Source organism: Pinus tabuliformis, chromosome 4_1, assembly GCF_031772625.1.
Source record: "Pinus tabuliformis cultivar Carrire ecotype Pingquan chromosome 4_1, CPIR1, whole genome shotgun sequence".
Taxonomy (NCBI): Eukaryota; Viridiplantae; Streptophyta; class Pinopsida; order Pinales; family Pinaceae; genus Pinus; species Pinus tabuliformis.
Window position 1 is genome coordinate 380,798,099 of NC_142303.1, and position 12,125 is coordinate 380,810,223.

At 38.7% G+C, this 12,125-nt stretch overlaps 1 protein-coding gene across 1 annotated transcript in view; it reads right to left on the reverse strand.

The window, feature by feature from the left end:
- LOC149175887 (poly [ADP-ribose] polymerase 2-like) overlaps positions 1-12,125 on the reverse strand; it is a 445,779-nt gene that overhangs the window by 162,834 nt on the left and 270,820 nt on the right. Inside the window, exons 15-16 of the mRNA XM_089419780.1 lie at positions 3,315-3,425; positions 3,031-3,106 (exon numbers count right to left, since the gene is read on the reverse strand). Coding sequence (XP_089275906.1) covers positions 3,031-3,106; positions 3,315-3,425 — 187 coding nt within the window. The remainder of the gene's footprint in view (positions 1-3,030; positions 3,107-3,314; positions 3,426-12,125) is intronic.

A 12,125-nucleotide genomic window follows, 5' to 3' on the forward strand; every position in this document is an offset into this window, starting at 1 on the left:
TGAATTCCTGAAAACTGTTAAGTCTGCTGAATTTTGAATAGGATATGAAATTCTATTTTCTCCATATGAAGTCCAATGAGGCTGGAACCACTCTCAAACATCCTGAGTCATTTCATGGTAATGTTAAAAATTTAAGTAAAAGGATGAAAATGAAAAATAAAGGAGAATGTCACTTTTACTTTAACAATTTAACATTACCATGAGGGAGCATCTGCTATATTTATATTTTTTTTTACTTCATTCATCACCCTAACCCAAGGTGGACCCACCCCCAACAAGCAAACTCACCTAAAATTAAAAAAAAAATTGAAAAAAAACGATTTTCTAAATGCTTTTCCGGAAGCGTACGGGAAGCATACGCTTCCTCCTCTGAAGCACCACCTTCCCGACACCCGAAGCGTTGTACGAAGCACGCTTCGGCGCTTCGGTAGCGCGCTTCCGAGCCACGCTTTCGAAAAGTCCAAGAAGCGGCAAAACAAATCGGAAGCGCGCTTCCGAATTTCGGAAGCGTGCTTTCGGCGAAGCTTCCTAGGCGCTTCCGCACAGGACGCGCTTACGGGCTTGGAACCGAGGGGAGGCGCTTCGTGCAACATTGCTCTCAACATGTTGACCATGCTGCCCATAGCACTACCATTGCTAACTGTTGCACTGCATCCCTAGATACTTATCCATTTCTGCTACTGAAATGGATTCTTCACCATCCCCATCTTTTCCATGAAATAAACAAACTTTGTTCTTCCTAGAGCCTTAGTGAGGATGTTTGTCACCTATTGTTAAGTTATGGTATGTTCTATGCTTATAACAGTTTACTTCTTTTTCTTATTATATTCCACCGATTAGCAATCACATGTACATAAAGTAAAGTGCAGATAGAACATTAAACGATCGACAGAAAACAAGCCAAGACAAGAGACACAAGATGTGGCGGTTAGCCAGGGACAAACCCCACAATGTGTGGGGAAACCCTTTGATCAAATCTTCTTTTATCTTCAATAATTCAGCAGAGAGAAATAGTACAATAAATCTGATTCATATTAGCAGTAGCAAACCCTAGATCAGCAACATCAGCATTAGCGGCTTCATTATCAAACTAGGGCAGACGATATCTCACAAACCGACTGTCGGATTGACTTTATTCCACCACCAAAAGTTTCTGCTTCCAGAGGAGGTTCAGATGAACCTACAGCGCAGTTAAGATGAGGAGATCTTCTAAGCCACGCAAGTCAATCTTTACTTCTACAGTTGTACCTTCAGTTTCAGCAGTTTCCGGCTTCAAACTAGGGCAGTCGATATCTTGCAAACCATTCGTCGGATTGACTTCATTCCACCACCAAAAGTTGCGGATTTCAAAGGAGATTCAGATGAACCTACAGCGCAGTTCCAAAGAGGAGATCTTCTAGGCCACGCAAGTCAATCTTTACTTCTGCAGTTGCAGCTTCAAATTCAACAGCTTCCGGCTTCACATGTGTGAGAGAGAGAGACCCATTTCAGCGCAGTAAAGAAGAGACTCATATCTGCGCAGTAGAGAGAGAGAGATGTGATGAGATGAGTGAGTCTAAATGAGGAAAAGTCCTCTTATATTTATACACAACGTTGGTGGGTGAATAGATGCGACTGTTGGGCTTCTGAGCCTACATGAGTTGTAGGTCGGCTTGATAATAATTCCATAATCAAAATAAATTCATATCTCCATGAATACTTATCGGAATTGGATGATCTTTATATCAATCCTACACCTCTCGACGAGAGGAATCTAATAAAAATATTATTAGCCATGAATAAGATGACCCACATGAAGTTTTGCCCTGGTTGCCAATTTTAACACCTATTCTCTTGTAGGAGTGTAGTTCAACTGTACTTCTCCTCGTTAGACACAGTCTCTGATAAAGTGACACCGAATATATATGTGCTTCGACCAATCATGAAATACTGGATTCTCAGAGAGCTTGATGCAGCTCTGATTATTACACATGATCCTGGTCACCTCCATCCGTCTTTTGAATAGGTTCACAAGCAATTTTCTAAGCCATTTGGCTTTGCACGAAGTTGTGCTAGCGGCCATATATTCTGCTTCAGTTGAGCTCAAAGCTACAGATTTCTGTTTCCTACTACACCAGGAATTCATCCCCGATCCAATGTTGAAACAGTACCCAGAGGTACTTTTCCGATCTACTAAACTTCCAGCCCAATCTGCATTAGTAAACCCACTCAGGCTGATGTCATTACTTTTGGTGTACAATAGTCCATACTCGATTGTTCTCTGTATATATCTGAGAACATGTTTGGTTGTTGCCCAATGGGCCCTCTTAGATTCCACCATGAACTGACTGAGGGTGTTGACAGCGTAGCAAATGTCTGGCCTAGTATTTTGGACAAGCTCTTAGTGATCACCATGGATAGTTTAATAGGCTTGACTTTTGTTGAGGACTACAATCAGATGACATTATATTCTCCCTTAGCCTTAAGCGCTTTATAGCCTTATAATTTTCATCCCTTTCTTTGATGGGGACTTTAATTCTTCTAACTTTTCCTTATACCTATATTTATTATTTATATACGATCAGGGTCTCCTTATAATAAATTGTATTTTTGTTATCTTTCATTAGGACAAAGTTGTTCTTTAGCTCTCCCCTTGTTATCATTGCTTAATTATGCGCCTCTAATCACACTAGCCTATTCCATCATTAATGGACATTAGTGTAATTTCTCCTTCTTTTCATTCTCAAACAATGTCACAAAATAAATCTGTGACAAATGGTATCCACAGGAACAACCAACACAAAAATAGCACATTTCAACTTAAACCAAAAAAAAAAAAGTCTCCAAAAGGAGATATTGCATCATTAATGAAAGTATTTTTGCAAAAATGAACAACTAAGGAAAAGTATTTTTGCACAAATGAATGAGAGAGTCTATAAGTTAAATCAACATGTTATAGAAGACACTGCTCATTTAAATGATCTGTTACATACCCACAAATAACAGAAAGAACAAAAACAAAAAAAATTGAAAGCAGCTCTGATTGTTGACCTTGTGAAAGAATGCCTATCCAATTTGATAGTCTTGAACCATGCCATAAAAGCATCCGATTTTCTGTAGTGCGAAACTGCATGAAATTAAACGGAATAATAGATTAATAGAAAAACCAGGAATCCTTATAACATAAAATATAGTTAGGTACAAAGATTAAGAAGTTATTCTCAAGAGAGTAAGGTATATGGCAAGATTCTAACCATTGGTTAAATGCAACAGAAGGATACCCATGAAACAGACACTGCAATAAAATAATGTGGAGCATGCAAAATCCAACTTACTTTTTGAAAGTGATCATCTTCATCATCTCTTGAAACTTTGAAAACTTGTAAAATTTCAATTGTGTAGCTTGAATGTGTCTCAGCATGGGTATTACTCAAGTATCGTTTTATCTGTAAGCATGCAAAAAAGGATATTTAAACAAAGATAAAATTTAATATATGAAAGTTTCTAATCATCACAACAGAGACCACTGGTATAATTATTACCTATTTTCTGACTACTTTGCAATACATTGAATGCTTCTGCAAGAACAAATAAATACAATCGACACCCAGACATTTAAGATATACAAAAGCTTTAGTACCCCAGCGTCAACAAATAATATGGAAAACAGAAACTCAACTAGTTAATGAGCAAGCAACAAGCTCCAATGTCGATGATATTGTTCATATTGTGTCAGCAGGTTTGTAATAACAAGACAACAATATGAAATGGCAGTAAAGACAACTTATGTAGGCAGTTAGACCACCTTTATTCTCTTAGGGTACTGCAAGTGATGTAATTCTTGTGTAATATAATGTACTTTGAGAGTGTGGTACACTAAGGGGATGGCCATGGAACCTGTTGTTGCTCAGAATGTACAGGCATGGTTCAACAATGGGGGCTGTCACTCTGATCCCCGACCTCTCCTTTCTAGCTGTCTCCCAACAGCAAGCTATGGGTGGTAGTCCCTATGTAATGTGAAGATGAAGGACAAGTTGGCAACCAAAGGGAAATTATTGTAAATAATAGACATAGGGGCATGCATTAGTTTCCTAAATTCCAAGTTAATTAGATATTCTCAAAATAAATAAAACTAGGAGAGCTTTTACATAAAGGAGTGGATGTGGAAGAATAGGAAAAAGACAGAATAAAGCTGAAAAGATGCTTTTGCTATATGTATGCATTGCATGAGCTTTAGTCGAGTGATTTTAGGATTTTTAGATCATGCTAAGTTAATAAATTAGGGAGCCTCAAGGGCATTGAAGGCAAGGAGGGTGTAAGGAGGAAGTGTGAGAAGTGAGCAAGGATTCTCCTTGGGAGCCTTCGGGCAGTTTGTAAAAGGGCCATAGATTTGCATATCTGGCCGTGAATAGAAAATTCTGTGTAAATATTTGTCTTATGTGAATATGAGCATGTTGAAATCGCATATGTGCTGGTGGATCGTATTTGTTAAATGCTCAACTGATGATTCTTGAATTTCCGTCTCTGTTTGTAATTGATGTTATATAATATGAATTTGCATGAGGCGCTGGTAAGAAGGTGCATGTATATCGATGCTGCATAGATATCTATATTTTATGCATTTGTTAACAATCTTTGAAGATTCATATACTTGCTGTATGTGTGATTACCGAGGAAGCGTATTGGCATGTATCAAATTACAACCCTATGCGAAACCGTTGTATGGTAATCGGGTGGATTGGCGTTTTTCCAGCGTGCTATCGCATCGAGGTTGAGGGCTTAACCACTCTGATCAGATCATAAAGACTTTATGATCGGCGAGCCATATCGTCCGTTTGTGCTGGGCGATTGCGAATTATATACATGCTGACCGAATTTGTATGCAGGCCTGTGCGATATATATATGCTTCCACCATAATGATTAATCTGTTGTTCGATTTTAAACTGATAACAGGTTTGGACGGAGGTATATAGAGTTGTCAATGCGATGAGCAACTCGACTTCTGCTGTGTCCATTTGCGTTGGATCCGCAGTTTGAAGGGAAGGATCGTCGGTTGAACAATTGTGATATATGGTTATCAAATCAACTTCTGTGCAAGTAATCGAGCCATCGCCGAGTTGTATCTGCACGAGTGAAGGGAGCAGAGGTATATAAGTTTCATTGCCGGGACAGGGTTATGCATGCGCTATAATTACAACCGCGGCTGTCCGAGTCGTTCATGCATCTGTGGAACTGTATTGAGGGCGGAGATATATATATCTCTCAGCTTTAATCAAAACCTTGTCCGGGACAAAACCCAGCCTATAACCATCGCCAGGTAATAGAAGGTAAAGAACATTCAACTCAAGGGGAATATAGTTTGCTGTGGATATATATAAGGTAGTGTATATATGCCTTTCCTATACAATATATGCACATGAGCATGTCCATTATTAAAGTGTGCGCAAGTCCAATTTCAATATGTGTCTTTTAAGGGCGCTGTTATAAATCATGAGATTATAAATCGCCATGAACCAAGCTTTTATATGTTTGGTTGTCAGAGATCCTGGTAGTTGTGGCCTGGGAGAGGCCTGGGCTGCATCAGGTAGTCCCTATGTAATGTGAAGATGAAGGACAAGTTGGCAACCAACAAGTCCAGGAGACACAATTGAATGGCCTAGCCACTTGGTTGATTTTAGCAAGTTACGAGATTAGATTGAATTATTAATGAAATCAGTGCCTTATGGAGTCAACCACTTGTTTTATATCAATTAAGGACCAAATGACCGGATGAACAACCGTTGCTTAAATGCTTAACTATCCTATATGCTATGCAAATCCTATGACTTAGGTGAGATGCAAGATCTTGGTTTATTTTAATTAAATGCCTAGCTAAGTGTATCCCTTGATCTTTATCTATATTGAGCCTAGTCTCTAAAGTAAGTGGTAGAGAGAAGTCAAGGTGAAGCAAGCAAGGGCTTGGTTAACAATCCCTCTCCTTGAAATCTAACATACCCGATGCCTCCAGTGTTGCAGAGACTGTGGCTCTGACAATTGCAAGGTCACCGTTTTAAATACTAGAGAGTCTAGACTTCTCAAGCAAAGATGAAGGGGTGCTCCTATCTCTCTATCAACCAATTTTATGCTTGGAGGCAAGTTATTAATGCAAGACTAACTCTAGCATGAGATGCAGGATACCTTGAGTGCTTCTTGAGTTAAAATTTTTAATGACTTTAAGTACTTAGTTATGATTAGCCCTATGACAAGAGTGCTTAACAATGAATTTAAGAAACAATCTTATATGCAAGATAAAGTTCTCAATGTTGCAAGTGGCAACAAGATACAATATATATTCAAAATGCAATTGCCCAAGAATTAAATGACAAGATAGATGCTCTTCACAACGATTATCAGTATAGAGTTCACAATAGATATTCACTTTGAACATGAACCATGAATCTAATGACAATTAAAGCATTTACTCACTTAGCCAACTATGCTAATGATGACTACTCAAGAGAGATAATGCCCTTTAGACAATTAGAAGCCTTTAAAATTATGAGAATGCCAATAAAAATCATTCAAGAGATTAAAAGCACTTAGATTTTTGATACCAATGTGTTTTAAACATTTAAGAGCTTGATGACTTAATGTTCTTCAACACAATTAGAACAAGTTACTTCAAGTGCCAATTACATTGCTAGAGATAACTAGATCTTCAAAAGGACAATTCAACAATTTAACAAGAGATTGTCGAGATTAATGCCAAGTGCTTTAGAGAGTGAGCTTATGTGCACAATTAGGAGTATGGAACTCACAAGACAACAAACGTTAGTGTCCTTATCCAATATTACTAATGCTAACAATCCTTTTAACAATAGCACATTAAATAATGAAATAAGTTCTTTCCTCAATGAGAAATGAAAAGATGCTTCAACCACTGCTATATATCAGACTTCAGGGTACTTATGACAGTCGTCCAATTTTCATGAAACAAGTTAAGAGATACTTCCACAATTATTCCAATGATTAGGTGATGAGCTTAGGCTATTTATCAATGATTTTTAGGGCTCTCAAGTGAAAATTTTGCCACTGTTATGAGTGTTTTAGATAGCTGTAAGTAAAAAGTTAGGAGATCAAGGATTGGAAGATGCAAACCAGTGAACCTTTGGGCCTAGTAGAAGAATAATACACTTGCCCAAATTGCCTTCAGTGATTAGGACACCTACAAACACAAATTACTGCAAATTTGCTGCAAAACACCAATATATTAACTCAGAAATCAGAATGAGGTAAGGTAAGGGCTAGGATGAGGGCCAGAAGCCAAAATGAGGCAACGCTAGGCCTAATAAGGACAGTGGCCTGGGCAAAGAGGCTGAAAAGAGCTTAAGAGAGGCTAAGCAAGTCCACTAAGGCCTGCTGCAAGCCCTCCAAGGACTGCGGCCTAGGGTACACAGTCCCTCTGGGACTACTGCTCAAGGAAATGGCCTCCAAGAGGCTTGCGGCACCCACAAAGAGGCATTGGCAGGGGATGAAGGGGAGGCTGAAAGGCCTAGGAGCTACGGAAGAGAGCAATAGGGCGCCGAAGAAGGCTTAGGAGGCAGACAGAGGGCAGCTAAGGGGATGGAATGGACAGCGAGGGATAGAGGAGGCCAAGGAAGGGATGAAAAGGCCACAGGAGAGGGGTTGAGGGCCACAAAGCCCTGCGGCCAGGCCTGAAAGGCCTAGAGATACCTACAGCAAGGGGAAAAGAGCTCACAGCCAAGCCTTAGAGACCTTTTCACACCTGCGGCCAGTCATGGAAGGGTATACAAGGGCAGCGTCTAGGGTACTAGGGCTTGACGTTGGGCCTTAAGGCCTTAAAAATTTACAAACCCTCACAAAATTTTAGTTTATACTTTAGATCTTTAATATTGCTCAATTTCACTGCAAAATATTCGATGATGGCCCTGCAAATAGAATTGAGACTAAATCTTACCCTCAAAGGCCTACATCTAGCACAAACCCCAACAAATATTCTTGAAGCTCACCTGCACAAATGAAAATAGAAATACCCAAAACCCCAATATATGAAAAAATTTAAAATAAAACCTAAAACCACAATTTCTGCAAAACAAGTGTTACGAAAATGTATTTACAAGGTATATACAAATATACAACACTTGTGGAAATAAAATATTTTTGAGAAATAATTTTCTAAATGATGAATAATGACAATAGATCAAATGTGTTTCGAAAGTTATGGCATTGACCATAGCCTTAGCGAAGTAAGAAAACCATATAAAATGTCCAAAGCCCAAACAGGGTTGAGTCTCCTCCAAAGTCTATGAACTTGGAGCCCAAGGGCCGGTGTACCTGCAAACTCTATATATTTCTTCAAGCAAACTTGTTAGACATATGGCGAATCAGATCACCTAAAATAGACCCAAAATCTACCAATTGAAAGTTCTTATCACCATCTAATGAATAAACAAGCTTATAAAAAATTTAAGCACAATATACAAAAGCACATAACCAGCACATACCACAGTTCATTAGATAAAGAACACCATGCATTGTACCCCAAAGTCTTTTATTATGATATTTCAAACGTTCCCAACCGATCAATAGAACAACACTAGCATTACAAAATTATATAGACCATAGTCAGAGCTTTCATCATATCTTGAGAAGCAAATGGCTTCTAATTAATAGATAAATACTCCAAGTGGAAAATAATGGCTAGTTGGTTTGATCCCCGTCAAAATAATCTCGGCCGTTCATAAATATTTGATCATCTTTTAATCTCTGTCGTCAAAAATATTATTTTTGAAGAATTTTCGAATTTCTCATAAAAACCATTTTTTATTAATCTAAAAAATGATTTATTGGATTAATTTCTTCAAAAATTTGACTTTGACTTAACCACCAAGGTCCAAGGACTTCATTTTTCTTAAAAAACCATTTTTGCCTTGGTGGGGGACCTTGAAAAATTAACTTCTTTTTGACCTACGATTTTTTTGGCCATTTTCCACTTGGAGAAATTAATCTCTAAAATTAATTTTTTGACTCTAAATTAATTAATTTTCTACCTTAGGATTTAATTTTATTTTTGTCAGAAAAATTAATTAATTGACACAAGAGGGGATTAATTATTTTTCCACCCTCAAATACTTTAGCCATGGTGTCTGATTGTGAGGGACCATGCACTAAAATATTTTTTACATCAGATATTACAAATTCAACCCTCAAAGGGGGAATACCCATTCGTTATAGACCCTCAAAATAATTACCCAATTCTGCGACACAATATGATCTAGTAGACCAAGTGATCTGTAATAAAATAATTTAGCCAAATAGCTTAAATTATTCCCAACCACTTTTATAAAGACTCGATATAACGCTAAGACTCACCTAAGACTTTGTCAATAAATTCCACCCTAGCTTTGGGGTTTAAGTTGGAGGAAAAAATATGTTGATTATCCATGTTTAGAAACACACATAATGAAGTGACACAAAAAATCTCCTAGGATGAAATTCGTCACCAAAATCATAGGCTTACTTAGGTTGTTACATAATGAAATGGTCCTACTAGCATCATTTACATTACAATTTGCAGAAATTTGCTTTACAATAACATAAGAACTGGTTGGCTGATGATTTTGAACTTTGAAAATTTGTGTACAATTGTTTCCTTAGACTTGTGACAAAATAGGTGCAACAAAACCCTCATCTTGATTCAAAACAAAAAAAAATATATATATTGTAGCAGAGAAGCAAGCCTCTCAAATTGACAAACAACAACCCTAAATCCACTCTAGTAGAGAATCTAGAGTGCAAAATATGGAAAGCAAGAGACAAAGATCAGGCAACCTCCATGCAGACACAACCGTGTGAGGCAAAGATTAAAAAAACCCATAGAACCAAGTGAAGCAGAAGATGATGTGAAAATTTCTTAATCAAACAAGTCAGAAATCCTACTGCAGTAAACTGACTTGCATTATCTATTTGTGATTTTCATTTAACAAGTTATTTTCAGAAATATTCAAAAAATATTAATGCAAATACACTGCATCCTACACCAATATACAGATCAAGTACTGAAAAAATAAATGAGACAATCATGCAAAGGACACACTTATTTTTGGACTAAACGTCCCCAGAAAAACCCTATGCGGGAAAACCGATGCAGCAACTCTGAGGGTTTTTTATTATTAAGCAGAAGTTTTGAATACAAATGTTGGTTGCCCTCCCGGCAAACCAGTGACATAGAAATACAATGGCGGAAAACCTGAGTGAGTTTTACCTCACTTTACCCCGTAGATTCCGACTGATCCGGCAACAAAACTGGTTGGCATCGGCTACAACTGCATTGCCCCTTTATAGTGTCGAATTGGGGTAGCATTGAATATGCGCTAGCCACGAAATTTGGTGGAGAGGTTGGGGTACATGAGACCTCCAATACCCAGAAAGGGTTTGCGTAGATTCTAAACAAATCAGGAGATATTAAAATAATTAATATTTTTAATGGAGTCCCTAAGTCTAAACTTAGGGAAAATAAAATATTAATGTGTATTAATATGAATCTGTGTTAGAATGGTCCAAAAGACATGGATCAAGTCAGATCTAATCTTAGCCGTTGATTAGGGACTTAATCTCGACCGTTGATATGTCAACAGGAAAAGTATAAGAGGAGGCTTGAAGGTCATTTGGAGAACACACCAGAGTGATCAGTCATTCTATTCTCTAGAGCGGGGTTTGCTAAGAGAGATAGAATTAGTGATCGGGAGATGCAGCTGAGGGGCATTTGAGTACAGACTCCAGAGGCACAGAGAGGCAAAGATTGTGCTGGGCAGCAGCGCAGTAGCCGGGGAAAGTGACGCAGAGCCAGCCAGGGCTCATGCAGGGCCATGCAGAGGCAGTCGGGAGCTACGCAGAGCCTCAGAGAAGCTAGCGTTGCTGACGCAGAGGGCCAGAGGGCTGACGAAGGGCCTCTTAAGGCTGACGCAGACCCATATGGGGTGACACAAGGCCAGCACTACGCAGAGAGGTCCTGTCACAGTCCAGAGAGAGGTTGAAGCTGGGGTTTCTGGGGCAAATTGGTGCCGAGTAGCTGCCGGAAGGATTATCCGGGGTTTCAGCCAGGAGATTTGTCAGAAACTAAGAGGTATTACTGCCAAGGAAATTCTCTGTTGGGTAGGCCAGTTTCAACACCCAGATTGGACTCTGATATTGCTTAATAATAAAACCCTCAGATAGTTGCACCGGTTTTCCCACATTTGGTGTTCCCAGGGACATTAGTCCAAAAATAATGGTGTCATATGGTGTGTTTGTTCTTGTTTCTTTTAGTTCTTGATCTGTAATATGTTGAGCATGCACTAGCGTTTATTTTTAGTATTTACATTGTAAATAACTTGTTAAGGAAAATAACAAGTAGGTAGGAATAAATCAGAAAAAGTGCATGGAGAGTTTCTAACTAGGTAATCTTAGAAACTTCAACATGCAGTAACTGTGTGGGCATGTGTGGAGCTCTCTGAGGCTCTGCGTCAGGTCTTCTACACACTACGTCAGCTTTCCCTGACTATTCTGGCAGTTACAGGGGTTTCTAACACTCTGTGTGGAAGGCAGCTCTCTCCCTCTACATTGGCCCTTCTGGTTCTGTGTCAAGGCTGCGTGGGCCAAGACTGGCCCAACATCAGCTCTCTTCACTACTACGCTGCCTCCACAAGCTTCTCTATGTCTGTATTCCCGAACTATCACTACCTCTCAACTGCAAGATCTCCCCAATCAATTTCCCTCCTGAGAACCTCTCACCTCAGAAAATCGATTTCATCAATCTCTCTGTGTGTGTTCTCCAACTGACCCCAAGCCTTCCTTTATACTTTTCCTATTGAGAAATCAACGGTCGTGATCTAATCTCTAATCAACAGCTAAGATTAAATTAAACTCGATCCTCGTCTCTTAGAAGCTTCTCACCCATATTTTCATTAATACCCATTAATGTTTTAATTTTCCAAAGTTTAGACTTATGAACCCCATTAAAAATATTAATTATTATAATAAAATACAATAGGGGTGGAATTTCACCGAACGATTTTTGGATCTTGGAGATCTCATGTGTTCTAGCCCCTCCACAAAATTTTGGAGCTAGAGCACATTCGATGCTACCCAAAAATCAACACTCCCT